At 42.0% G+C, this 26434-nt stretch overlaps 3 protein-coding genes across 4 annotated transcripts; 1 reads left to right on the top strand and 2 right to left on the bottom strand.

Moving 5' to 3' along the window:
• The first annotated feature begins 21 nt into the window (after positions 1-21).
• Positions 22-5064, top strand: napaa (N-ethylmaleimide-sensitive factor attachment protein, alpha a). Its single transcript, NM_001201211.1, is given in 11 exon segments — positions 22-209; positions 1807-1886; positions 1992-2108; positions 2215-2261; positions 3690-3767; positions 3940-3995; positions 4090-4174; positions 4277-4381; positions 4468-4536; positions 4657-4707; positions 4917-5064. Coding segments are annotated over 11 exon segments (888 nt in total). The 5' UTR covers positions 22-111; the 3' UTR covers positions 5019-5064.
• A 2981-nt stretch (positions 5065-8045) lies between these two features.
• Positions 8046-12971, bottom strand: rsph4a (radial spoke head component 4A). The gene is made up of 7 exons (XM_017459692.3): positions 12653-12971; positions 10634-10850; positions 9763-10047; positions 9237-9686; positions 8931-9075; positions 8733-8850; positions 8046-8533 (listed from the first exon to the last, which is right to left on the bottom strand). Exons 1-7 carry the CDS (start codon positions 12748-12750, stop codon positions 8290-8292), a joined length of 1557 nt encoding a protein of 518 aa, XP_017315181.1. The 5' UTR covers positions 12751-12971; the 3' UTR covers positions 8046-8289.
• Positions 12972-13524: 553 nt separating this feature from the next.
• Positions 13525-26246, bottom strand: sympk (symplekin). Of its 2 annotated transcripts, XM_017459691.3 has the most exons (28): positions 26131-26246; positions 25365-25541; positions 23584-23711; positions 23217-23282; positions 23078-23131; positions 22913-22986; positions 22652-22778; positions 22291-22540; positions 21979-22149; positions 21195-21434; positions 20887-21038; positions 20643-20793; positions 20283-20505; positions 20040-20190; positions 19685-19920; positions 17043-17124; positions 16728-16841; positions 16477-16624; positions 16182-16342; positions 15950-16058; positions 15741-15841; positions 15526-15616; positions 15160-15261; positions 14868-15055; positions 14492-14668; positions 14259-14372; positions 13986-14162; positions 13525-13891 (listed from the first exon to the last, which is right to left on the bottom strand). In XM_017459691.3, exons 3-28 carry the CDS (start codon positions 23680-23682, stop codon positions 13730-13732), a joined length of 3720 nt encoding a protein of 1239 aa, XP_017315180.1. In that variant the 5' UTR covers positions 23683-23711; positions 25365-25541; positions 26131-26246; the 3' UTR covers positions 13525-13729. The 2 variants fall into 2 exon arrangements, with proteins under 2 accessions (XP_017315180.1, XP_017315179.1); XM_017459690.3 differs by lacking the exon at positions 25365-25541.
• Between the last annotated feature and the right edge of the window lie 188 nt (positions 26247-26434).

The following is a 26434-nucleotide window of genomic DNA, read 5'->3' as shown; positions in this document are numbered from 1 at the left end:
GGTTCCCGTAGTGACGTATTCACAACAACAGAGCAGATTGTTGGAGGGAGAAAAACGAAGGCTGCTCAGCTTTCTCAGAGATAACTGAATACGACAGGACAGAGTGATAAAATGGATTGTTCTGGAAAAGAAAAAGAAGCCATGGCCCTGGTCGCTGAAGCTGACAAGAAAACGAGAGTATCAGGATCGCTCTTTGGGACGTTTTTCGGGTAAGTGGACTTGTTTATCCATAAACTATATGGACTTATATATAAAATCTCCAGTATTAACCAAATTATAACCAACGTATGGCTTTCAAACCACAGTGATGTTTTATTATTATTATTATTACTTATTTTATTGTATTTTATTGCATTTTATTTTATAACAATAACAATTGTAGTTACTAGAAAATTCCACTGGAAAACCATAGCAGTGTCATAGTTAACCTTATTCCATGACTGAGGCGCCATTTGTGTGGCAGTGGTATATTACATTTACACATATGTAGATAAAGTAAGGGTAAAATACATTTTAGGCATCTCTGATGGTATGGAGGTGGATTAGTGCCTATGGATTGGGCAGCTTGCACATCTGGAAAGGCACCATCAATGCTGAAAAGTATAGACAGGTTTTAGAGCAACATCTGTTTCCATCCAGATTCCATCCCATCTTTACTTCTGAGAGACTCTGCCTCTCTAAGATACTCTTTTCATACCCAATCATGTTACTGACCTGTTGCACAATAACCTAACTAGTTGCAGAATATTCCTCCAGCTGTTTCTTTTTAGTAACACTTACTTTTGCTGCCCCGTCCCAACTTTTTTGAGATGTGTTGCAGCCATCAAATTAAAAATTACCTTATTTTTCCCCTTAAAATGATACAGATATATTCTGATATGTTTTCTATGTTCTGTTGTGAATAACAGATTTGCAAATCATTCTACACAGCGTCCCAACTTTTTTGGAATACTTTTCCATGACTCGTCCATTATAGTTTATGAAAAAAATATACCCGAGTTTGGATTACTGTCCAGTTCCACATATTCTCCTCCTCATGTCTACATTGGGTTTCCTCAGGTTTCTTCCCACCTCTCATAAACATGCCAGTAGGTGGACTGACCACTCTAATTTGGCTCTAGATGTGAATGTGTGTCCTGTGATGGACTGCCATCCAATCCAGGGTGTATTCCTGCCTCACACCCAGTGTTCCCCGGATAAGCTCCGGATCCACCGCAACCCTGACGGGGATAAAGTGTTTACTGAAGATGAATGAATGAAAAACAAAATTGTATATTTCAGCGTCCCACAACATTCACTGAGCAACGTTACTTAAACACGTTCACACACAAGTCACGTGTTAAACAGGAAGACGCGTTATCCAAAGATCATGTTTCTTCATTTACCATTTACATTGTGACATTGACTGATGAGGTCATAACCCTGTTATCCAACCTATAAGAAGCCAATTATTGACCAAAAAACATATTTTAAAGTAAATCGTTAGAATGGATACTAGCTAATCAATTTGCTCATTCTAGGCCTAAACTGTTACTCTTTTAAGAGCAAAATTGCTAAGAGAAAAAACTATAATATTCAATGCAAATGGCAACGCGATTATGGAATCACTCAGTACTTATAGTTACGGATTTGCTACAGGTGATGAAAATATCCAGCAAGTTCTTTAGGAGTTGGATTGTGACCCCCAAAATAGATATTATATACATGTTACTACCAAAACGAATGAAGTATGATCATGACTCAACACTTTCACAAGGCACCGCAATACCTCTGCTTTATAACTAGTATTTCAATTCCATTCTCTAGGAGCTCTTCCAAGGCAGAGGAAGCCTGTGACATGTACACGAGAGCTGCGAATATGTTCAAGATGGCTAAGAACTGGAACGGTATGTCCGCAACAACTTAACACTGCCTCGTTAAGACCTGAATTGCTTTTAATCTGACATTTTAATCTAACATTTTGCTTAATTTATCTATGTTTCTTCTCTCAGCTGCAGGAGATGCGTTCTGCAGAGCTGCAAAAGTGCACTTGAAAACACAAAGCAAGCACAACGCTGCCGTCAGCTTTATAGACGCCGGCAACGCGTACAAAAAAGCAGATCCACAAGGTTAATAGTTTCTGTTTCCTTGGTCTGAAAGAAATGTAATTCATTTCAGTTGAAGTAGTAAAATGTTTAATGTTTCCACTTTAACCGTATGTCGCTCTTCCCTCAGAGGCCATCAAGTGTCTGAGTCGGGCCATCGATATCTACACGGATATGGTGAGAAACGAGAGCCGAGGTGTTGAGCTGATATATATACACCCTGCTTTATATACACTCTGCTTTATATTCATGCTGTAACAATAACACTCGCACTCTTTCACAAACATTTAGACGTTATTCTGCGTTCCTAGACATCGCGGTTATACGATTCTATCTGTAGTTTTCTTTCCTTTTTATTCTTTCTTTACAATTTCTTGACTGTTTATTTGTTTTTCTTTCTTACATTTTTTTCTTCATTCTTTCTTTACTATATCTTCACTCTTCATTTACTGATCTATTTATTTGAATGTTTGTTTCTTTGTTTGTTTATCTTTCTTTACATTTTTTCACTATTTATCTGTTTATTTATTTCTTTACCATTTCTTTCTTTACTATTTCTTGATAATTTATTCATTTTTGTTTGTGTATATTGTGCCTTATTTTCTTCTTTACTATGTATTCACTCTTCTTTTTTTTTCTTTCTATCAATCTTTCTTGACTATTTATTTCTTCTTCTTTCTTTCATTTCCTTTCTTTTTTTTCTTTCTTTACTATATCTTCATTTATTTATGTATTGATTTGTTTATGTTCCTTTTCTATTTTTTCACTATATGTATCTGTTTGTTTGTTATTTCTTTCTTTACTGTTTCTTCAGTTTCTTTCTTCCTTTCTTTTCTATTTCTTGGCAATTTTTTATTTTTTGTTTGTGTATATTGTTTCCTTCTTTACTATTTTTTTTTCACTCTTTCTATCTCTTTCTCTCTTGTTCTTTTCTTTTTCCTATTTTGTTTTTACTTTCTTTCTTTACCATTTCTTGACTATTTTTTAAAATGTTTCTTTCTTTTTACTATATATTCACTCTTCATTTATTTATTTGTTTGTTTGTTTGTTTATCTTTCTTTACTTTTTTCACCATTTATTTATGTCATTTCTTTCTCTACTATTTCTATCGTTTCTTCACTTTCTTTCTTTCATTCTTGTATTTATAGGTGGTTGCTGGATATTTCACACATTTAATTGCTATACTTATGTTCCTCAGATTCTGGAGAGAAATCTGAGGAATTTTTGCCTCCTCTCATGATTGAATAAATGATCAAGTGACGAGAAGCATTTGTCCAAGTGGAAGTCCAGCTCTTCCAATTATTTGTTTAAACCGCAACTGTCAGTGACGCAGAAAAACATGCTGAGAAACAGAAACTAACAGATACAGAGCATGGTGGTGGTGGTGGTGTTTTTTTAAAGAATATTAAAACTCTCACGGTAACACTTCACCAACTAACTCGGCATCGTAAAACAGGGATTGACAATCTAAACACATTTTTAAAAATTCCGACCCATTTCTAATATTTTGAGGGGAAATGCATGTATTATATTCATTAAGGCGAGTCATTGATTAGGTTGTATTTACTCTGCTGGGATCTCATCTCATCTCGTGTTCCTCCACAGGGACGTTTCACCATCGCAGCAAAACACCACATCAGTGTAGCTGAAATCTACGAGTCTGATTTATTGGACATTGATAAGGTGAGCGAGTTCATGTTTGGGTTTTCAGCTGAAGGGGGATGAGAGACGGCCAGTAAGCCAGTCTCCGTCTAAAGCACACAGCACTCTGTAATAATGGTAGAACAAACAAAGCTGTAACTGTAAGCTCCGCCTTTATCTCCCTTCATCTTTTTTTATTTTTTTATAATCACAGGCAGTTGTGCATTACGAGCAAGCCGGTGATTACTACAAAGGAGAGGAGTCTACAAGGTACTTTGAGGTTACTCTAAAACACACACACGCATGCAAATAATTTTAACCGAACACTACCTGAGGTGATCTGAGATCTGTTTTTCTCTTATAGTTCTGCCAACAAGTGCCTTCTTAAAGTGGCTACGTACGCCGCCCAGCTTGAACAGTACCAGAAAGCGATACAGATATATGAACAGGTGTGTGTTTCAATACACCATAAAATCATACACAAACACAGCTTGTTGTTGTGGCTTTTTTTTTTTTTTTTTGAGTGTGTGTAAACATGTAAATGTGTTCAGATTGGGACCTACTGCATGGACAACACCCTGCTGAAGTATGGCGCTAAGGATCACTTCTTCAGGGCAGCACTGTGTCACTTCTGTGTCGATATGCTGAACGCCAAGGTGATTAGTATTGTCATTAGCAGGTTGCTAGCATTTTCAGTGTCTTGAGTACGCTCTTGCTGATTATTTCAATCTATCGTATCTAGCTGGCTGTGCAGCGATACGAGGAAATGTTTCCTGCCTTCTCAGACGCCAGGGAGTGCAAACTCTTGAAGGTCGGCTTTTAAAACAAATCATGAAGTTATTGTTTTGGCTTGAGCTTGCTAATTTTTTTTTGTATGATCTACCTCGATTAGTTTGATTCCATGTTGTTGTTGTTTTTTTCTTTTTAACAGAAACTTCTCGATGCACACGAGGCACAAGATATCGACGCGTATACAAGCGCAGTAAGTTTCAGAATCGAGAATTCAGCAGCGCTCCGGTGTAAATATTAAGCTAGAATATCATCTTAAAAGCTGAGCCCGATTTGTTTTGTATGGAAACTATTTGTGACTGCGTATAATTCAAATACTTAGATCAGGTTCATGGACACACGAGTGTATGGAAGAGACGATCAGTAATGCAGAAGTGCACCGTTGTCTGTTCTCACCCTTAGGTGAAGGAGTTCGATTCGATCACAAGGCTGGATCAGTGGTGCACCTCCATATTACTGAGAATCAAGAAGACCATTCAGGAGGATGAGAACGATCTCCGCTAACAGTGCGAAAATAAAGCTCTGGCTCGTGATGTCTTATGCACATCGACTTGTATACTGTTCTTGACTCATTCGTCCGCCTGGTTTTCCTTTAACTTATCAGCTGTAAGACGCAACAGGTCCCTTCCTCACTTCCTCGTTACCTTCACGTTGATGAGCTGTTCTCGATTCCATTTAGAACAGCACTGAGCGATAGGTATTTATTTAACTGCTGGTCTTTTGTTGAATTCCGTGCTTAACGTGCACAAACCGCTTTTCAGTTCCTCGTGATTGTTTTCACAAACGATTGCATAAATGTTTACTGTAAATGAATGGTCAAATATTTAAATGAAATTTGTAAAATGATTTCATTTCTGCCAAGAAGTAAAATGGCCCCCGTTTTCCTGTTTATCACTGTAATCCTCAGTTAATTCTGGTTAGTGGTTATCTGTTACTGCAGTAACAGTATTATGATCAGTAACTATTGACGGCTAAGTATTGACATTTTTACTATTTACAATCTTATTCAGCACATTGTTTTGCTGGAGTTTTTGAACCGAAAGAGAAAATTCCAGAGAATTTTTTTTTAACCGCTAGCTTTCGATCCAGTTCCAAGTTTCATCGCAGATGCTCTCAATTTGGATCACATCCTGGTCCTGTTGTGATCCACATTTGAGTGTTTGAATCTTCTTGAACTATTGTTAAATAGGTACAATAATTAACTCATGCTGCTGCACAACATTTCTACAGTCCCCTTCAAAAGTACTGGAACGGCAAAGTCAATTCTATTGTTCTTGATATACACTGAAGACATTTTGGTGTGAGATCAAAAGACTATGAATATGAGACGATAGATCAGAATTTGAGCTTTCCTGATATTTACATCTAGATGTGTTGAACAGCTTGGAACATGGCAGACCACAAACTTTTTAGGTGAGCAAAAGTAATGGAACATAAACAACTCTTAATATTTGGTTGCATATCCCTTGCTTACAATAATTACATTAAGCCAGTGAGCCACTGACATCACCAAACTGTTGCATTCTTCTTTTGTGTCGCTTTTCCAGGCTTTTATCACAGCTTCTTTCAGTTGTTGTGTGTTTTGGGGAGTTTCTCCCTTCAGTTTCCTCTTCAGGAGATGAAATGCTGCTCAACTGGGTTAAGGTCTGGTGATTGACTTGGCCAGTCTAAAAACCTTCCACTTTTCCCCCCTGATAAAGTCCTTTGTTGCTTTGGCAGTGCTTTTTGGGTCATTGTCTTGCTGCATGATGATGTTCCTCCCAATCAGATTGGACGCATTTCTCTGTAAATTGGAAGACAGATTGTTTCTCTAGACTTTAGACTTGAATTCAATCACCATCATCAATAAGTTACATCATCAATAAAGATTAGTGAGCCTGTTCCAGAAGAGATGCATGCCCAAGCCATGACACTACCTCCACCATGCTTGACTGATGAGCTTGTATGGTTTGGAACAGGGGCAGATCCTTTCTTTCTCTCCAATTTGGCCTTTCTGTCACTTTGGTAGAGGTTAATATTTGTTCCAGAACTTTTGTGGCTCATCTCTGTATTTATTTGCAAATTCCAGTCTGGCTTTCCAATTCTTATTGCTCATGAGTGGTTAGCATCATGTGGTATGGGCTCTATATTTCTGCTCTTGAAGTCTTCATCAGATGGTGGATTGTGGTACCTTCACCCCTGCCCTGTGATGGTTGTTGGTGATGTCACTAACTGTTGTTTTTGAGTTTTTGGTTATTGTTTCTGTCATTCACTGCTGTTGTTTTCCTTGGCCGACCTGTTCCACGTCTGGTTGTTATTACACCAGTTATTTATTTCTTTTTCAAGACACTCCAAATTGTATTGGCTATGCCCAATGCTTGTGCAATGTCTCTGATTAGATTTTTCCCTCTTTTCTTAGCTTCAAATTGGATTGTTTTTCTCCCATAGACAGCTCTCTGGTCTTCATGTTGGTTTATCCTTTTTAACAACAAAGGCAGTCTTCACAAGCGAAACCCAGGGCTTAAACCAAGAGTAGATTTTAAGAGCTGTTGATTCTTTAAACAATCAATTTAACAGGGCACACCTGGGCAGCAAGAAATACTTATAAGTCACATGTTCCAATATTTTCAATCACTCGAAAAAATGTGTGGGTTCAAACAAAAGGTGCCATGTTCTAAGTTGTTTAACACGTCTAGATGTAAATATGAGGAAATGAAAGCTGAAATTTCTATCAGTTTTCTCGTATTCAGCTTTTCATCCCAAACCCAAATGTCTTCAGTGTATAGTGAAAAGAATAGAATTGGCCTTCTTGTTTCAATATTTTTGGAATGGACTGTATATTTGTTGGGGGTTTTTTTTTAGATTTTCACAAATCATTTTTATTTATTAGTTTATTTTAGTTCAGTTCTAGTTTCAATGTGAACAAGCCAAATGACATACTTAAGCATGAAAGGAAACTGCATGAAGATCAAACCTGGCTTGTAACTCCTAGGGGAGTAAATTGAAGGCCCTTTTTTCCCAATTGGTAAATAAAGGTTTTGAACTCCTTTAGCCTGTTTCTGAATTTCTTTGCCTCATCCATCACATAATTTTATACTCTACATTGAAATATAGGACTTATGGATCATGTAAGACAATGTAAGGAGTTAAACACAACAGGGTGAGCTGTTATAGAAAACGATTATTTTTACGATTATTTTCCAGTAACAGCATGACTGAAGGTTTTACTCCTATTACACCACAGCAATTTGCCAAAGGTTAAAAGTTTTCATGAATGAAAGAATGACATGTACATTACACCCAGTTAAGTTCCTGTTAGTTCCAATCATCGCTCACGTTATAGCAGCTATAAACATTCATTCCCTCATCAATCTCCATTTTTTTTCTCTTTTGAGGTTAATAAAAGTTTGTCATGCTACTGAGAAACCTCAAAGCCCTCCATCCTCAGGATCGTCCTGTGTTAGGAAAGCTTCAAAGTGCTGACTCTGGAGACTTTGTCATGCTAAATAAACATCTCCTGACAGAATACTTCAAATGATATCAACAATTACATGCTTTTTTTCATAAATTTGTTTATTCACACCTATGTAAATTAGCTGTTATTGTAGGAATGATAATGTATTAGAATGAGCGCATTACTATACACGCAAAAATGTAATCAACCGTCTGGCCAATCAGAATCGAGCATTCAACCGAGCTGTATAATAAAGAACTGAGAAAGCAATGTTTATCTATAACAGTATAATATAGTCACATATGTTAAAAGACCTCAGTCCACTGTGTACCATTCTCTTATTTAGTTTTCCTCTTCTTCTTCTTCCTCCTCTTCCTCTGCGTCCATCGCATAGTTGTCTTCCAGCGCGGCCTGTTGCTCCTCTTGTGCTTCCTTCAGAGCCTCCTCCTCCTGGAGAGTGGGGTCCAGTGCCTCTGTGATCTCAGGGCCACTGGGGTACTCGGGCTGTGGGGGAGGAGGCAGGGCCGGAGTAAAGTCCTCGCCCAAGAACTTCAGCCCCCAGCCGATGTATATGTTCTCAAACTTCCTGTTGCAAAATTGAGTTATGTTATCAGCTGTATCATAATAACGTTGACTAGAAAAGCAGTTTCCAGTACATGAGGATGTGTGTTAAGATAAGATAAGATAAGATAAGATAAGATGAGATAAACTTTACTGATAGTGTTGTTTGCTATCATTATAATTCTGTTGTGGATATTAGGAGCTGAGGGTAAAAGAGGTCTTACTTGCCACACGCATATGCATAGGCACCAGGCCACAGGTTGGAGCGCACAAAAGCAAAGGCATACTGGGAGATTAGGTTTGAGGAGATCCTGGTACTCCAAGGAGGGGTGTTATTAACCTCTGAAATATCAGAACATTTTGATAAGACATGTTTGCTCAGGAAGAAGAAAAGTGACGCCCACATCAAGTCAAAGACTCACCTGCATCCTCAGACAGCGGTGTGAGAAGCGGCGGTCCAACCTCAGGCTCAGGCTCGTCTGGCTCTTCCTCCTTCTCCTCTTCCTCTGCATCTTCTTCTTGGAGATTCTCTGTCTTTTCAGCCAGATTGACCCACACACAACGACCCTGGTGCACACACAAGGATAATCAGAAACGCTTGGTTTCGGTGGCATGGCCATACATTTGCTAAATCAGAAGTCTTATTTGTGACCCACTCTAATGTTGGCCTCCACCCTCACAGGTTGGTGGGAATTGTTCAGAAATACTCATTCTATTTTCCTTCTCACCTGCACGAGAATGTGCTGTATGTGGTGGACCCATGCCGACGGCGACGCTGCTATCTCCTGCACGTTGATACCCTCAAAGTCAGGGTTCTCCTCGACGCTGTCTCGTGCTCCTTCCTCCTCCTCTTCCCCCTCCTCCTCCTTGAATACATAGAAGCCCATTGGACTGACCTGGGTGCCTGCTGAGATGCGGGCGATCTGGGCACGCAGGTAGTTGGCCTCATTGCCGGGAAAGGGCGGGTAGCTCACGATGGGAGCGTCCAGGCGCCCGGTGAAGAGCTTGCGAATTTGCCGCGCAACTGTGATCTGAGCAGGGGTGACGTCAGGAAGACGGACCCAGGGCAGGCCCGGCTCTCGGCACACAAAGTAGGTGAACTTGTTGGTGCCGGAGTGACGAGGCTCCTTAGGGACTGGGGTTGGTGGCTTGTAGTTTGACTTGGGGAGTGGATCCAGCTAAATAGGAACAATTCACAAAAATGAGCCATGTTCACACAGGTCAGTAAGGTATTACTTCAGTAACCTCGATTACCTCATCCTCTTCTCCAGCCTCTCCCTCTTTCTCCTTATCTTCATGCATTTCCTCCACTCCTTCTTCCTCTTCTTCCTCACCGTCCCTGTATTCCACTTCAGCCACTATGTAGTTCCCTTCAATACCAAGGATTTTTCCCCAGAATCGGCAGCGTTGCAGGGGCTGCATGTCCACCAGCTGCTTCAGGGCCAGAAGGATCCTCTGCATCTCCTCCCGACCCAGACCAACCCCAATCTGCTCCAGGAAGAATGTCAGCTCAGTCACATTGGGCAGGGGTGTCTCCATCTAGAAGGAAGACAAATAAATTGCATGTGAAATCTCTGCTCTTAAATGATCCCGTGCAATGGCTTCTTAGCTGTAATTTGATTCTGTATGTTGACGTATTTCCTTGTGACACAGGAAGTCAGAGTGATATCCTTGTTATGCTACCAAGTGGCGCACCAGAAAAATGGAGACCCTGAGTTTGAATCATGATGATGCTACAGCCATACATGGCCAGGTTGTCCAAAAGAGCAAACTTTGCCATGCTCTCTGGGTGGGAGGGATAACATTACACTCCCCTGTCAATCACAGAGACATTAACCAATTGTAGGCATCTGTGAGCTCATGTATGTGGAAGAGGGCAGGTAGCATTTTACTCTGAGCAGCAGTTCAAAAAGATGTGGAATGTAGCTTTATGTGTCTCATGGATCCTTCTCGACCACATTTGTATATTTCATTCTATGTTTAAAAACTCGACCCAATTGCTTATTTAAAAGCAAAATGCAGCCATTTTTTAGCAAAGAAACCTATGAGAAAAAGAGATTGTTGCCTGAGATGGGTTGACACAAACACTGATGGTTAAATGCAAAAAAACTGATCTGACCAGCACCTCTTCGTGTTCTCCCCTGTCCCATCGGTTAAACAGCGCTCTCTGTTGCTCAGCCAGCAGTTCAGAGGAGGTTGTGGACGGAGCATCCCTGAGCGTGCTCTGCTTCTCCAGCAGCATGTTGCGCTTTACCTCACGGCTCAGATCTTCAATCACATCCACTGCATTCTCTGGACGCTCGTCCATCACTCTGGCGAGCACGCGAACCAGATGGTCGTAGCTGAAGAGGACAGTAAATGCGTCACTTGGCAACACTATCAACATCCTGTTAGTTGCGGTATGTAATCATGATTGTTATGGTGATATAAATACAACCAACATGATTCAACCCCCATTCCAAATCAGGTTTATTGTCAAAATTTACAGACTTTCAACTGTTTGCAATGAGCAAATCAAACAAAAGCAATTGAAATAGTTCAACACAATGAATGCTTCAAGTGGTTTCCCCAAAGTCAACTGAAAATGCAACTTATAATGATTTCTCCAGTTTCAAAATTACAACCCCCTGAATAGAATCCCTCACAACAGCACACATATGCAAAACAGGTGTTGTCTCAAGCACACCTGATACAACTAATCAAGGGAAACTAGTTGCACCAGGTGTGCTTGAGCTGGAACACATGAAATACCTGAACTGGCTAGGGGTAGAAAATGTATGAAATACCTGGACGGGGCAGAAAAAGGAAGGTATCAACAGCTACAACCAAATTTCTGAGAAGGCAGGTTGTAGAAAAACCCTCAAGTGACTGCAAAATACCTGCAGCAAAACTTGGTGGCAACAGGCACTGAGGTTTCAGTGAGAACAGTATGGCACTTACTAAATGCAGAAGGATTCCATGCCAGAACTCCAAGACATACACCACTACTGACCCAAAAGCACAAGAAATGTCGGCTCAAAATCATATAAATAAGCTTAAAAAAGTTTTGGGATTCTGTTCTTTGGAGCAATGAAACAAAACAGGAACTTTTCGGCATGATGGGTCAGCAGTCTGTCTCGAGGAAGGAGGAAGAAGAATGAAGAAAGAACACTCTGTCCACAGTCAAGCATGGTGGTGGCTTTGTGATGCTCTGGGGCTGCTTTGCATCCTCTGGCACTGGAGACCTGCAGCGTGTGGAAGGCGAGATGGATTCAGTGAAGTATCAGGAAGTCCTAGGAGAAAATGTCATGCCGCCTGTGAGGAAGCTGAAGCTTGAGCATCATTGCACCTTCCAACAGGACAATGATCCCAAGCATACCTCAAATACCACCAAGGCTTGGTTGCAGAAGAAGTCCTGGAAGATTCTACAGGACCATCACAGTCACCTGACTTGAACCGGATTTGAAGAAGGCAGTTGTAGCACGCAAACCCAAGAATATTACTGAACTGGAGGCCATTGCTCATGAGGAATGGGCTAAGATTCCTCAGGAATTCTCCCAGAAGCTATGTACCTTGTTTGCGGCAGGTCATAACAACAAAAGGGTGCTCTACTAAGTACTAAAGATGCTTGCCATGAAGGCGTTGAATAATTTTGAAACTGGAGAAGTCATTATAAGTTGCATTTTCAGTTGAATTTGGGGAAACCACTTGAAGCATTCGTTGTGTTGAACTATTTCAATTGCTTTTGTTTGATTTGTTCATTGTGAACAGCTGAAAGTCTGTACATTTTGACAATAAACCTGCAATGGGGGTTGAATAATTTTGATTACAACTGTATCTATTTACTTATGATTGCGTGAGTTTGCTTATCATTTACTTTTTGGGTAAATCTTTTTGAAGCGAGGGCTAAATCTCACTGCATCACTATTAACAGGTAGTCGAAAGGCATTGTGGGTAATGTAGGGACCCAATAACCAAAGGATTTTAAAGATATATAATGTTTTAATGTTCATTTCTTTATATCAGTAGCTGAGGCAAAATTTCACTTTGAGTTGGTAGAATTTGCTAAAAACAAAAAAACAAAACAAAACAAAAAAAACCCAATGAAAAGTAAAAAGTAAAAGAAAAAGCCCACAGTGGCTGTTGTGTTAAATAAGTTACTCACAGGTTGAGGTTTGTTTTTGTGCTGTTTTTCAACAGGAAAGCTTTGAAGCACGCAGCCTGCTGCATTTGGTCAGCTCGCGCTTCCGTAGAACTCTCCATGTTTCTGTCGTTCAGTTCAAGTAAAAGGAAAAGAAAATAATAAAACTATACTTAATGCAGCGGTATGTTATCTTTGTTGCTCGTTACATTTCTAAATTAAAAAAAAAAAAAAAACAGCGCCGGTTTGTTGTCAAAGAGACGAAACGGTAACCAGTATAAACCTGGTTACTATGGATATAGAACTGCTGTGAAAATGATTGGCTGTGCGAGAGGCTTACTTGAGTCTAATTGGCTGCAAGCTTTACCTCAGGCAGCTCTTTAACGAAAATAATTTCTGGTACCAATTTGTGTTGTCTTCACGGTAATGTGTGTGTGTGTGTTCATGAAGCACACTGATATCACGTAAGCTGTAAACGCCATTATGTCCTCGTTCTCAAAACATATCACAAACATGACAATCAAATTCGCGACAAAGTGTAATATACCATCACTATACACAACAGCAACTGAGCTGAAATGTTTCTTTTACTGTCTTAACAGTGAATTTGGACGTTTGACATTTGACAAGCTGAATTCATGGAGAATTTCCCCTTTTTTTGTCGTTTGAAACAAAGGCAAAGAGGAACATTCTATCTTCCTTTCCAGTGGGTCTGTTGGAGTTTAATGCAGCTTTATATTCTTCGGAGATTAATAATAAGCTTCGAAATGTAAAGAATGTGACGAAATACTTCTTAGGTTACTTATTTGGTACCTAAATAAATAAATAAATAAATAAAATCACCCCTCTCGCCCCCTCACACACACACACACACACACACACACACACTAGAAAACTGTATACAAAGAGTTCTTTATTATCCAGACAAGTCCTCTTGTTTTATGAATGATGTACATTCACAACAGTACAGAACTAAGGGAAAAAGCTAAACAAATCAGAATAAACTACAAACTAGATTATCGGTTCAAGACCTCAGACTCGATACACAGATATGCTGAACTTGGATAAGAGAAGACATTTTTGTCAGTGCGCATGTCCGTTTTATTCAGGATCGTCTGCTCGTGTCTCGGGTTCTGCACCACTATCTTCCACCACTTCTCGCGGCTGGTCTTCTGCGAGTTCAGTAGGAGTCGTCTCCATCGGTTCATCTGCCTTTGCCTGGGGAACAGGGGTGACCCCGGTTTCAGGTGCAAGTGCTTCAATCTGCCATGATTAAAAGATAGTGTTAGGCCTTCAACTCATCGTACAGGCACAGAGGTGACAAATATCAGCTGATCGTACGAATGCGGATTCTTACTTGTGCTGTGGCTTCGGTGGCGATCTCTAGACATTCTGTACCTGCCTCTCCTTCCTCCATAGGCTCCTCTATTTCCTCCCTTCTGGCTACTGCCTCAGGCGGTAGTTCAGGAGGAGCTACTACAACTGGAGCTGGAGTTTCCACTTGTGTCATGGGCCTCACAAGCTGTGTGTGTAACTAAAGGATATAATATAGTACATTAATTGCACGTTCCTGAGATGTTTAATTTTTCCCTGTTTAAATATGAACCGTTACTGCGTTTCCAAGTCTGACCTCTCTCTCCTCCTGCACTTTCATGTGCTCAGGTTCATGCTGTGGTGGTTCTGGCTCTGGCATCCTACTGTTAGCCTCCAGAATAGCCATGATGGATGATGGAATGTGGGCTTGCTATATACACACACATGCAAAGTGGAACAAATCTTGTCAAAATAATGAACAAAATGTTACTCTGAAATGTAAATGATCAGAGGACAACTTTGGACCGATCAGAGGTGATGTTTCTTTACCTGGTGTGGGGTGAAGGAGCGGACATGCTGTAGGAGAGGCTCCCTCATCTCCGGGCAGCGCTCAAACACGCTGGCTAGCTGTGCGGGCGGCAGCTGCAGCAGAACAGTGTAGGACTGTGGCTTGGTGCGCTGGCAGCACTTCACAAAACCTTCCCACACCTTGGGGTACTTCCACACCTACACACACCCGGGACATTACTCGGCGCCATGCGATAAAGTACGTTTCAAGCAAATAAGAAGACATTTAAAATCAGAGGCTGACCGATAATTAAGTCGGGCAGGACCTGCTGATAACCGATTAATCAAACAATATATTTTTGTAATTATTTAAAGAGCCCCAAAAATCTGCAGTCTCAAAGTGAAGTGACACACTCACCTGTTTGGGGATCAGGCGAGAGAGGATGTTCATGACGAAGCCACCCAGGCGAGGGTACATCGTAAGCGACTGGATGACGGTCCGCATGAGCAGCATAGGGAGAGGACTCTGCTCCATTAGCTGCTGCATCACCACAGCCAGCACCTCTGACGTGTACACGTTCTTCTCGCCGAAGCACAGGTTCGTGGCTATGGGTTTATGGAACAAAAACAGAGAGCGAAGGCCGGACGGGTTATTTAAACAAGAACAAAACTTGCTTCTCTGAATACTGTTGACCTTTGAAAGCGGTTACCTTTGATGATGGACTTCATGTCACACTTGGTGGAATCGATGTTATGGAGTGCGATGAGGAGCTCGCCAGGAGTCAGAGGAGACACGGAGGAACTACCTTCACCTGAAGGAGTATACGCACTGTTATTCTAAAGTCATCCGAGAGCTTTATATTATCGAAAATCTCAAATTGTCTGTATTATCAGTCATTTCTCTATGGCTAAATCGTTTCGTCGGCGCTCTTCTAGTCATAACTATCGTTGTATTGCGAATGCAAGTCGTGTGACCAATTTAAACCAGTCTCAGATATCAGTCACATCAGAATGATGGTGTAAACCTAAACAAACAAACAAAGAAACAACTAAATAAGACTATAATGCATCCTTACTGTGTTGCGTCCCCAGTAGGCGATTGAAGACCTCCTTGACTACTATGGGGTTGAGCTTGATGAGTTTGGGCAATGCCTGGATCACCTCTTTCTGTTAAATACAGTAAAAGTGCTATAAGATCTACTCCTAATAATAATACTACAGTTTTCAAGTAACACTGGCTGCCTTTCAGTATGGAACTGGGTGTAAGCATTTTAAAAGGAAGACGAGAGACCTTTTCCAGGCCGTTGATGACTGGGATGAGGAAACGCACGTCTGGTACTCTTTTGTGATAGAGATCCCGTACTCGCTCCACCAGGTCTGGAGATGGAGGGACTGCAAATGGACAGAGGATAAAGAGACGGAGCACATGAACGGCTGCTAACATACACATAAACAAACAAACAAACAAACAAAGACATCCAAATTCGAACACGGTTGTACCTTTATCAGTCAGTATGTGCAGACAGCGAGTTACGAGAGTCTCCGCCCCCTTGGGACAGTTTTCAACCAGCAGCAAGAGATCAGGAGAGTTCATGCCCATTCCCCTGATCTGAAGAGCAAAGTAAAAGTGAACACTTTAAGGGCGTGAAACGTACAAGTTCCCAACCTGAGATGTTTAAGCAAAACGAGAGACTCAGGAAAGCGAGGATTAGTTTTTTCATTTCATGCTTACAGGCTGTTCAATGACGCGGAGCACGCTACGCTTGATGTCTGCGATGGCTTCGGTGTAGACGGCAGCTAACTCATGGACCAAGCGGTGGTTGAGAGGAAGGAGGGAGAGGTAGAGGTACAGGCACTGTCTCACCGTCTCCTCCGTCCAGGGAGCCGCCACCTCTGAACACAAAAAGCCGGTACAATAAATAACTGCCAGTGAGTGATATTTACTGTACAATGTCGACATGTTAGTATATTTCGACCGAATGACGTCTAAGACACAGAAGCTCAAATGTTTTGAAGCTTTTTCAAACCCGTGTCTTCTCCGACGCCGAACAGTAGCGAGGGCGGATTCGGGTGGACGAGTAGCTGCATGTAGTTCAGAGCAAACTTTTCGATGTAGTCTCGCAGGTGGTCCTTCTCATACATCCACTTGATGATGTTCAGAGCAGCTGAGCGCACCTTCAAAGAAACAAACAAACATGGTTTTGTACTACTGATATGGCGAAGCTTCTGGAAAGGAAATGATGAGCAGAGGAGGAAAATGCACAGGTTTGGTACATACTTTTTCTTTCTCATGAGAGCTGAGGTCCAGGAGAACGTGGAGGTACTGGAACTGTCTGGAAGGGCGTTTCAGGATGAGATCTTTTAGAGTGGGCATGCCAAGGTAAACGCGAGACTGCAACCACACACACACCATGAAAACGGATTTTAAAAACATGTAATTGTTCATATGGTGAGGTTTTCTATATCTAGCATCTATATCACGTGTAACAAAATACTAGGTCAGAACAAAAGCGAGTAAAGACTAGATGAATCCATTGCATAACTTCATGGATGTATTGGAATGACTGAAAAGACTCGTGGCAGCGGCTCACACCTCGTCTTCACAGTAGCGCCGGATCACCTCCAGGGCTGACTCTGTGATGAGAGGAGCCTCAAGCACCAACTTATTGAACAGCCTGCAAAGAGAAAGGATTTGAAATTCATAGCTAGGTGATAGGGAAAATGGGATAAACAAACCCAGGCTTGATTTAAACAGACTGAACACTGCATATGTGAAAAAGTTTCAGGACATGATTATGTCAAGGGAACAATACTCATTTGCGTCCATTATGACACTTGAAACCAATCTAGGCTATAAATATCGGTGTATTCCACATTCAGTGATAGAACCAGAGTCGTTTTCATAATCCCTAATCCCTCGATGCATGTCCCCATATTAAAAAAAAAAAAAAATCCACTGGGAATAGTTACAGTATCTCACAAAAGTGAGTACACCCCTCACATTTTTGTAAATATTTGATTATATCTTTTCATGTGACAACACTGAAGAAATGACACTTTGCTACAATGTAAAGTAGTGAGTGTACAGCTTCTGTAACAGTGTAAATTACCGGTCCCCTCAAAATAACTCAACACACAGCCATTAATGTCTAAACCGCTGGCAACAAAAGTGAGTACACCCCTAAGTGAAAATGTCCAAATTAGGCCCAATTAACCATTTTCCCTCCCCGGTGTCATATGACTTGTTAGTGTTACAAGGTCTCAGGTGTGAATGGGGAGCAGGTGTGTTAAATTTGGTGTCATCGCTCTCACACTCCCTCATACTGGTCACTGGAAGTTCAACATGGCACCTTATGGCAAAGAACTCTCTGAGGATCTGAAAAAAAGAAATTTTGCTCTACATAAAGATGGCCTAGGCTATAAGAAGATTGCCAAGACCCTGACACTGAGCTGCAGCACCATGGCCAAGACCATACAGCGGTTTAACAGGACAGGTTCCACTCAGAACAGGCCTCCCCATGGTCGACCAAAGAAGTTGAGTGCATGTGCTCAGAGTCATATCCAGAGGTTGTGTTTGGGAAATAGACGTATGAGTGCTGCCAGCATTGTTGCAGAGGTTGAAGGGGTGGAGGGTCAGCCTGTCAGTGCTCAGACCATACGCCGAACACTGCATCAAATTGGTCTGCATGGCTGTCGTCCCAGAAGGAAGCCTCTTCTAAAGATGATGCACAAGTAAGCCCGCAAACAGTTTGCTGAAGACAAGCAGACTAAGGACATGGATTACTGGAACCATATCCTGTGGTCTGATGAGACTGAGATAAATTTATTTGGTTCAGATGGTGTCAAGCGTGTGTGACAGCAACCAGGTGAGGAGTACAAAGACAAGTGTGTCTTGCCTACAGTCAAGCATGGTGGTGGGAGTGTCATGGTCTGGGGCTGCATGAGTGCTGCTGACACTGGGGAGCTACAGTTCATTGACGGAACCATGAATGTCTACATGTACTGTGACATACTGAAGCACATCATGATCTCCTCCCTTCGGAGACTGGGACACAGTGCAGTATTCCAGCATGATAACGACCCCAAACACACCTCCAAGATGACCACTGCCTTGCTAAAGAAGCTGAGGGTGAAGGTGATGGACTAAACCCTATTGAGCATCTGTGGGGCATCCTAAAACGGAAGGTGGAGGAGCACAAGGTCTCTAACATCCACCAGCTCCGTGATGTCGTCATGGAGGAGTAGAAGAGGACTCCAGTGACTACTTGTGAAGCTCTGGTGAACTCCATGCCCAAGAGGGTTAAGGCAGTGCTGGAAAATAATGGTGGCCACACAAAATATTGACACTCTGGGCCTAATTTGGACATTTTCACTTAGGGGTGTACTCACTTTTGTTGCCAGCGGTTTAGACATTAATGGCTGTGTGTTGAGTTATTTTGAGGGGACAGTAAATTTACACTGTTATACAAGCTGTACACTCACTACTTTACATTGTAGCAAAGTGTCATTTCTTCAGTGTTGACACATGAAAAGATTTAATCAAATATTTACAAAAATATAAGGGGTGTACTCACTTTTGTGAGATACTGTAATAGTTAGAATGTTAGTAGAAAGAACAAATCACAGTGCACCATCTTGCTTTCTACTGGTGCACACTCAACGTTCAAATCATTTGTGGGGTTTATGGAACCAACCAGGTTCATCAGAAAATATTGAGGGCAGACAAAGAGTTTCTGTGATGTACAGCTATACACTGCCCTCCACTAATATTGGAACCCTCTGTAAATATTTATTTAAAAAAATTATTGTTTAACCTTTCGATCTTTTGTTCAAAAAGAGTCCACCAGCATTGACCTTGAAATTTGAGGATCTGGAGAGATTCTGTATGGAGATATGGTCTCAGATTCCTTGCCATGTATTCTCTAAGCTCATCAGGCATTACAGGAGAAGACTCAGAGCAGTTATCTTGGAAAAGGGAGGTAGCACAAAGTATTGACTAAAAGGGTGCCAATAAGTGTTGCACACCTATATTTAACAAAGTTTTTTTTATATAAACCTGTGTTTTATTTGCAATTGTCTGAGATCCATCAGAACAGGGTATTAGTGATTTTTTTTTTTTTTTAAACAAAAGATCAAAAGGTTAAACAATAAAGACAATTTTTCACAGCCTTCTTTGCTCATACATACCAAGGGTGCCAATATTAATGGAGGGCACTGTAGGTCAAAGCAACTCACCCATCTCTCTGTTCGGGCCGCTCCTGTAGGCCCGAGAGCAGCTCGAACAAGCAGTGCTCGTAGCTGTCGAGCGAGCCTGACGGCATCTGGCTCAGGTACTGGTTGTACTCCTGATAGAGAAGAGCGAAAGCGAGGTCGATGCGGCTCCGGATATCCTCCAGGATGAAACGCAGCATGTCGTCCTTCATTGTGCCCTCGAACTGAGTGATCAATCTCGCTAGCAGCTTCACACGAACCTGCGACACGTCGGATTGGTCAGCACTAACTTTAAACGCTTACGTGTAACCTGTAAATCTACACTCGATATTTATAAGGTCATAGAGTTTTGTGAATCTAATCTGCCAAGTCCACTTACATGGGACATCCCGCTTCTTGCGATGGCCTTTTCTGATTCGAGGATGCGTCTGACGGCCATGCTGGTTAGCTTATCGAGTTGCGAGTCGGACATGGGCTGGACCACGTCAGCCAACCTGAAGACTTTCTTTCGGCCACTGCTCCCAGGTACTCTTATTGCAAAAACAAAAATGGAATCATGAGAAAAAAAAAACGAACGAAAGTTGCAAATTTCAAGCTCTGTGTTTTAATATAAGGATTGTACTTGGGCTGTGTAGAAGGCAGAATGGGTTCTGGAAGTTTCTTGGCCTGAGGCGTCTCCTCTGTGGCTTCGCTCTTGTAGGCCCCGACTACAGAGATGGCCTGGCCCAGGGACACCGCTGACACTTTCCGGATAATGATGGGGTCTTTTGAGCTGCTCTCTGCTACAGCAGCATCGGCCTCTCCCTCCTTCCCTTCTTCTTCTCGGGCTTTGCACTGCTCCAGACCTGAGGGTTGAGAAGGAGACGGAGATATTTTTATGTCTCGGATTCCTCTGAAACTTGGCCGTTTGATCAGTTTTAGTGCAGACTATATTATTATTAATGAAAGAGAAATCTAAATCAGCAAAAAAAACACTCCTGACCCGGCCCAAGTCCGCCCGAGGTCATCTGCGTGGCCATGAGCCTGGCAAGATGTTTGATTTGGGAATCAGTGCCTGCTGACTCCACAGGTGTGTAAGTAGCTTGGAAGGAAGCCGGCATGTTGTCCGGCAGGTAAACCATGCTAATGAGCACCTAAAGCAGGAAATGTAATATCTTCAATATCAGTGCTCATATTTCAGTAGTTTCACAAGAGTATACCAAAATCATTCGGAGCAAAGTGTGTACCAGGTTGGCCACGTTCTCTGGTGTGAGCAGAGGCAGCAGGAACTCAGCTGTGATGTCTATGGCAGACTGCGTGCCTGTGGTGGCCGACGGCTTGGGCGCGATGACGGGTGCTGGCTCCTCCTTATCGTCATCATCCTCAATCAGAGCGGGTTCTTAATAAACAGGGCAGTGATATTAGCATTATTTAGCATCAGAGCATGGTGCTGTTAAAAGCTGTGGGGAAAAAAATGTGTCACTCTAGAAAGCACTGTACGTTTTAAATTGACCGGTACGGTAATGCCGATGTAAGGACTGCTCTCTTCGCTCACCCATTTTGATCCTCTTGCCCTCGCTGTAAGGCTCATGGCGTGGTCGCTTGCGAACCTGTGCGGCGGCGGGCACGCAGCGGGCGATCTCGTTCTGGGCCATACCCAGGTCCAGCAGGAGTGTGGAGATCTGGCCATGGAAGTCCACGCTGCTCGGGTGCCGCAGCACAGACACCAAATGCAGCTTGAGGCTCTTGCGCACGCTGCTTACCTGAGACTTGGCGAGCGTCGGGGGCAAGTTGGCTAGGAAAGGCAAAAAGCAAGAAGGTCATAAAGTGAAAAACGGAATATTTACGACAGATTGGTAGATCGTTAGTGAGATGGACGGACAGAGCGTCCGGCCAGGCTCTGGACGTCCCAGCAATGTAAGTCTACAGGCTTTTTTGGGGAGGAGATTTCATTGTCCGCTACGGGAAAATGATCAGTTAGGAAAAAAAAAAAACCCAGCATGATCAGTCTGAACAGTTTGAAGGACTGTGCTGAGTTTGGTGGAAGGAGCTTGAAAGCTCAAGGAGTTATAACAGTCCAAAAATTCTATGGAAATCAGTGGGAACTTTGGCCAATTTGAGCTTCCGTAAGAAAGTTAGAAGTCATAATACACTTAATCAGAACAGGGTGAAGGTCTGTGTCGAGTCTGGTGCATGTAGCTTGAAAGCTCTAGGAGGAGGAGCCTGTTTTGTGTCTCAGAAGACGTATTTTATTTTGATATTAATTATTGCCGTTTTACTCTGTGACAGAGTAAACCCTTTTTGAGCTAGACCCTGGACTTAGTGAACTCATCACTTACCATGAAGAGTCTCATAGGCCTGTATGACCTCAGACATGAACATGGGTCTCTGTCGGGCTAGCGTGGCCAGCGAGCCCAGAGCTGTAGTCAGATTGATGCTGGAGATGGCTGGGTGAACCATGAACTTCAGGAGCTGCTCCAGAGCTGACTTTCCCTCTTCACACAGAACATCTGTGTGATAGAGGGAGGGGGTTGAGAAAGAGAGAAAATAAAATGAAATGAGCTGGGGAATATTTTTGGGTCCTGTCCTTCTAGAGAAAGTCTAAACCTAACCTTAAGTGATGATATCGTTAAGAGTCCAGCTCCACCCACCGTAGCGAATATATGAATGGTCTTTTGGAACTTTGTCCAGGCTGACGTCTCCTTCCTGCTTCTTGGGGACGTCCGAGTCGGACGTGCGAGGCGACAGCGTGATGATGAGCGACTCGGTGAATTTGATGGCGTGCGTTCGGACGCCGTCGTTGTCCGTGTCGAGCATAGCCAGAACCTCCCCCTTCATCTGGGTCACCATGTCCCAGCATCCCTCCTGCACATCGGAGATGCTTTTCGTGCGCAGTAGCCACTGGCATGACAAACCAGAACAGTCGGGTTATTATAAAAGACGCTTTATTTTAAAAACATATGAAAAAAATTTTTTAAAAGACATTTTAAGCCAGGATAAAATGACATATACCTGCAGCGTCACTTTGTAAAGCTGAGTGAGGGTCAGGATCGCCTTCTTCACAACGTTTACACTATCGTCCTTTAACACCATGTTTAAATTACCCAACAGCTTCAGCAACAGCTCGTTGTCCCTTTTACTGGAACAGAACACGCAAAAAAAAAAGACTCGCTTTAAATAGCGGAATCTAATCTGAATAATAAGTAACACAAACAGAACGATGGAGAAATCGGACAAAGGAATTTTAAAGAAGTAAAAGGTTGTGAATCTTACCATGCTTCTTCGATGAAACCAATAACAAATTTCCTCACTTCAATCGATTTGTCATTCTGAAAGGCTAGCATCTCCTGTTGGCAAAACACGACAGAAGAGTTTAAACGTGGTGCGTCGAGGTCCTGACTGTATCAGAGTTCCCCCTCAAGAGGTCGCTGTACTTACATCCAGGTAATTGTCGAGCAATGAAGGATCCTTATTAATGATCAACTCTTGGACCTAACGTTCAAAGCAAACACATATACGGTGAGAACCGAACGTGCAATCGTTCAGTAACATCAGGCAATGTTAGAAATCGCTTTACCTGCTTAAGAGCCGTGAGCTTATCGTCGGTGGACATTAAAGCAGCCTGGTTCAGAAGGTCCACGACCTAGAACGGCGAATATAAAATCTACTTGTAATACAACCACATTAAAATCACTTTGGTAATATCGTAACGAGCGGAAAAGCAAACTTAGAAAGTGGAAATCCAGCCTGAATAACATGTAACTCCACACCAGTAGAGTCCAATTCATCTCGACAATGCGGCGGCGCTTTAGCATTTTAAGTTCTCACAGGAATAACGAATGCATAACACCGACCGATGAATCAGCACTAGAATCACTAATCACGACACAAATATTACAATTTTAACGTTTCAGGGTGGTTGTCCTCTAAAAAAGTGGTGACACCTTTTCATTAGTGGTCATATCCATGGCTGCATCCTCTGTCCCGGTGAAGAACTGGGACGCCACAGTGGAGCGCTGTTTTTCTCCGAAGCTCGACTCCATCCTGAAGTCCCAGATGGTCACGACACTTTCTGTAAACAAACGGTAAAGTGAGATTTTTATTTCTTTTTCAGCTGGTTAACATAGAAAGCGAACATTCGGAGATTCCATAAACCAACAACCACCATCGCACGGCTGACGAAATAACGGTTTCTACAGCCGCTTTAATAGACTATTGAGCTAATAGCAAGGTTTGGCTTGGGCAAACTGTTAGTCGTGGATTATAACACCAGAGTGGCGTTCCCAAATTGCACTGAAACATTTACAATGCACTTCTGGGTACAGGTCTCCAGTGGTTAGGTGGGTTGGACACCTGACGGATCCCCAGCCATATTCGCAAAGCCCCGACCCCAGAATATGTGGTGGCCCGTAGAGCAGTGGTTTTCAAACCCTGGGTCGCGTCCTGTCCTGTAAAATGTCGTATCATGAAAGAAAAAACACCACGTGCACCTGCCTGCTGCACTAGACATAGTTAATACAGTGCCGGATGAAAAAGCATCTGAAAAGCGAAAACTAAACTCTTCTTAGTGACGATACGGTGTCAGCTCATAGTGAGACTGAAGTCAGCAAAGGCTACTGGTTTACGTTCGGTACATATGGCAAGGTGAATTCATTGAAGATCTTCTGTGTTGCCCAAGATTGCCTTCTAGCACAACAGGAAAACATCTTTTTGAAGAGTTAAACATGGTCTGGATTGGTCCTACTGCAAAGGCATCACTGGAAAAAGAGCGGAGCTGTCAGAAGGATTAAGGCTGCAGCAGGACAGAGCGTTGCTTGGAATCGTTGCTTTATTCACCGTGAATCTTTGGCATCAAAAAAGGAATCCCACCCGAGCTTGAAGTAGTGACGTTGGCAAAGTTGTGACCTACATTAAAGGCCGTGCTCTTAAGTTAACAGCCAACTTTTCGAGGCCCTGTGTACTGAAATGGGAGCCAATCACAAACATTCAGGACGTTTACATGGACAACAATATTGCGATATTAACCCAATTAAGACGATACTCTGATTAAAAAACTAGCATGTAAACAGCGATTATTGATCACCGTAATTCGATTAAAGTCATACACGAAGTAAACACAAATCAAATTAAGACGTGTGGAGTATTCCTATATTAGTTGCATTATCGAAGTGTATTACAGACATGTACACACCTTAATCACACTTAACGTCGTGTGGGAGTTTTCACCGCATTTTTCGACAGGACACGTACACACACGGCCGTGCTCAACCGTTTGACGGCAAACAAGAGAGCACGGCTGCGTCCGAAACCGCGTAATTACCTACTATGTAGTAGGTGAAATACATGTATTTAGGTAACTATGTGGTTTGGGACGCAGCCCATGGCTTCAAGCAGTCGTCTATTTGCACGTATAGCATGACAAATAATCAACTGCACTAGAAGCTTCCGTAAAATTAAAGCTGAAACAACCAAAACTGTATACGGGTCCATAACGATGACCAACTGTATGTAGATACATGAAATTCTGGAGGGACGTCGGACAGCGTGGCCTGGGGACGTAATGACGTGTGCCGTTAATCGATCCGTTTTCTATCGAATGTAAAATGGGTACATGAAAGGAATATTCTAAAAGCAACTCATGTAAACACCTTAATCAGAATATTGTCCTATTCAGAATGAGCTCAATAATTAGATTACTGCTGTCCGTGTAAACGTAGTCACTTACTCTTTCATACAGACGTGAGATGGCTGTCGAAGGGCAGGGTGGACAGCGGACGAATCGAGGGACGAAATACACTCTTTTCTTAATGAGAAACACTCGTTTGGTGATGAGAAATGGCTTGTAACCCTGTCGTATCTCGCTGTCGAAATATTTTGTGTTCTAAACGAGCTGAACCTAAAACTACAAGGACAACCTTTTCAGACATTGCGAACAAATTCAGACTTTTCAGAAAATCACAGGAACTCTGGCAGCTGCGACTCCAAACCTCAAGCTACTATATTATGTTCCCAATAATGATGAAACACATTGAAGAATATATATAAGTAGTTATTATATATTAGTATATGTTATTAGTAGTACTGGCTTGACTTGACATTGTTAAGAGATGGATGTATATATGGGTCGCGTAAATAAATACCAAAAAAGTTTGAAACCCCCTGCTGTAGAGAATCGTGTGTATAAAATGACTGACAGGAGCCACATATAAACACAAACCAGCTTTCCGGACCTGAAGTCAGTTTACATTTGTGCAAAGGCAACTTCTTAATGCTCTGTTGGGTTTTTTATGTTCTACAAATCTTCCATAATTATTTATACAAGCAAGCAATAAAATAATCGCCTATTGCACCTTTAATTCCAAAGCCGGTTATCACAGCTAACGCTAGCTTTAGTTGACTCTGCTGCCTTCCTAGTTAGTTTTATTAAGTGCAAACTATAAGCATTACATCGAGCTGTGTTCAGGTTCAAGAATATGTGGTAAATGACTTACTGAGACCGTGTTTCCTTGATAAAGAGTTAAGTGAGTTGGGAATATCGGCTTTAAACTCGACTACCACCTAAACAGAAAGACGCCATCTTGAAACGACACGGAACAATTTCCTAAGCGCGAGGGAAGACGCTACGCGCACGACCGAGTACTTCCGGTTCTTTCTTTTTTTAACGTGTTTTTTTTATGCAAAAGTAAAAATATATAATCGCTTACAATTACTAACCAATTATCAGCGATTAAAAATAATTACAATACCAATAAAATTAAACAAAAAATAACTCTTTTAACTGATCTTAACTGATTT

This window comes from Ictalurus punctatus, chromosome 28 (genome assembly GCF_001660625.3).
Source record: "Ictalurus punctatus breed USDA103 chromosome 28, Coco_2.0, whole genome shotgun sequence".
NCBI classification, from domain to species: domain Eukaryota; kingdom Metazoa; phylum Chordata; class Actinopteri; order Siluriformes; family Ictaluridae; genus Ictalurus; species Ictalurus punctatus.
The sequence above is the reverse complement of the archived record's forward strand: the minus strand, read 5'-3'. Positions and strand labels throughout refer to the sequence as shown.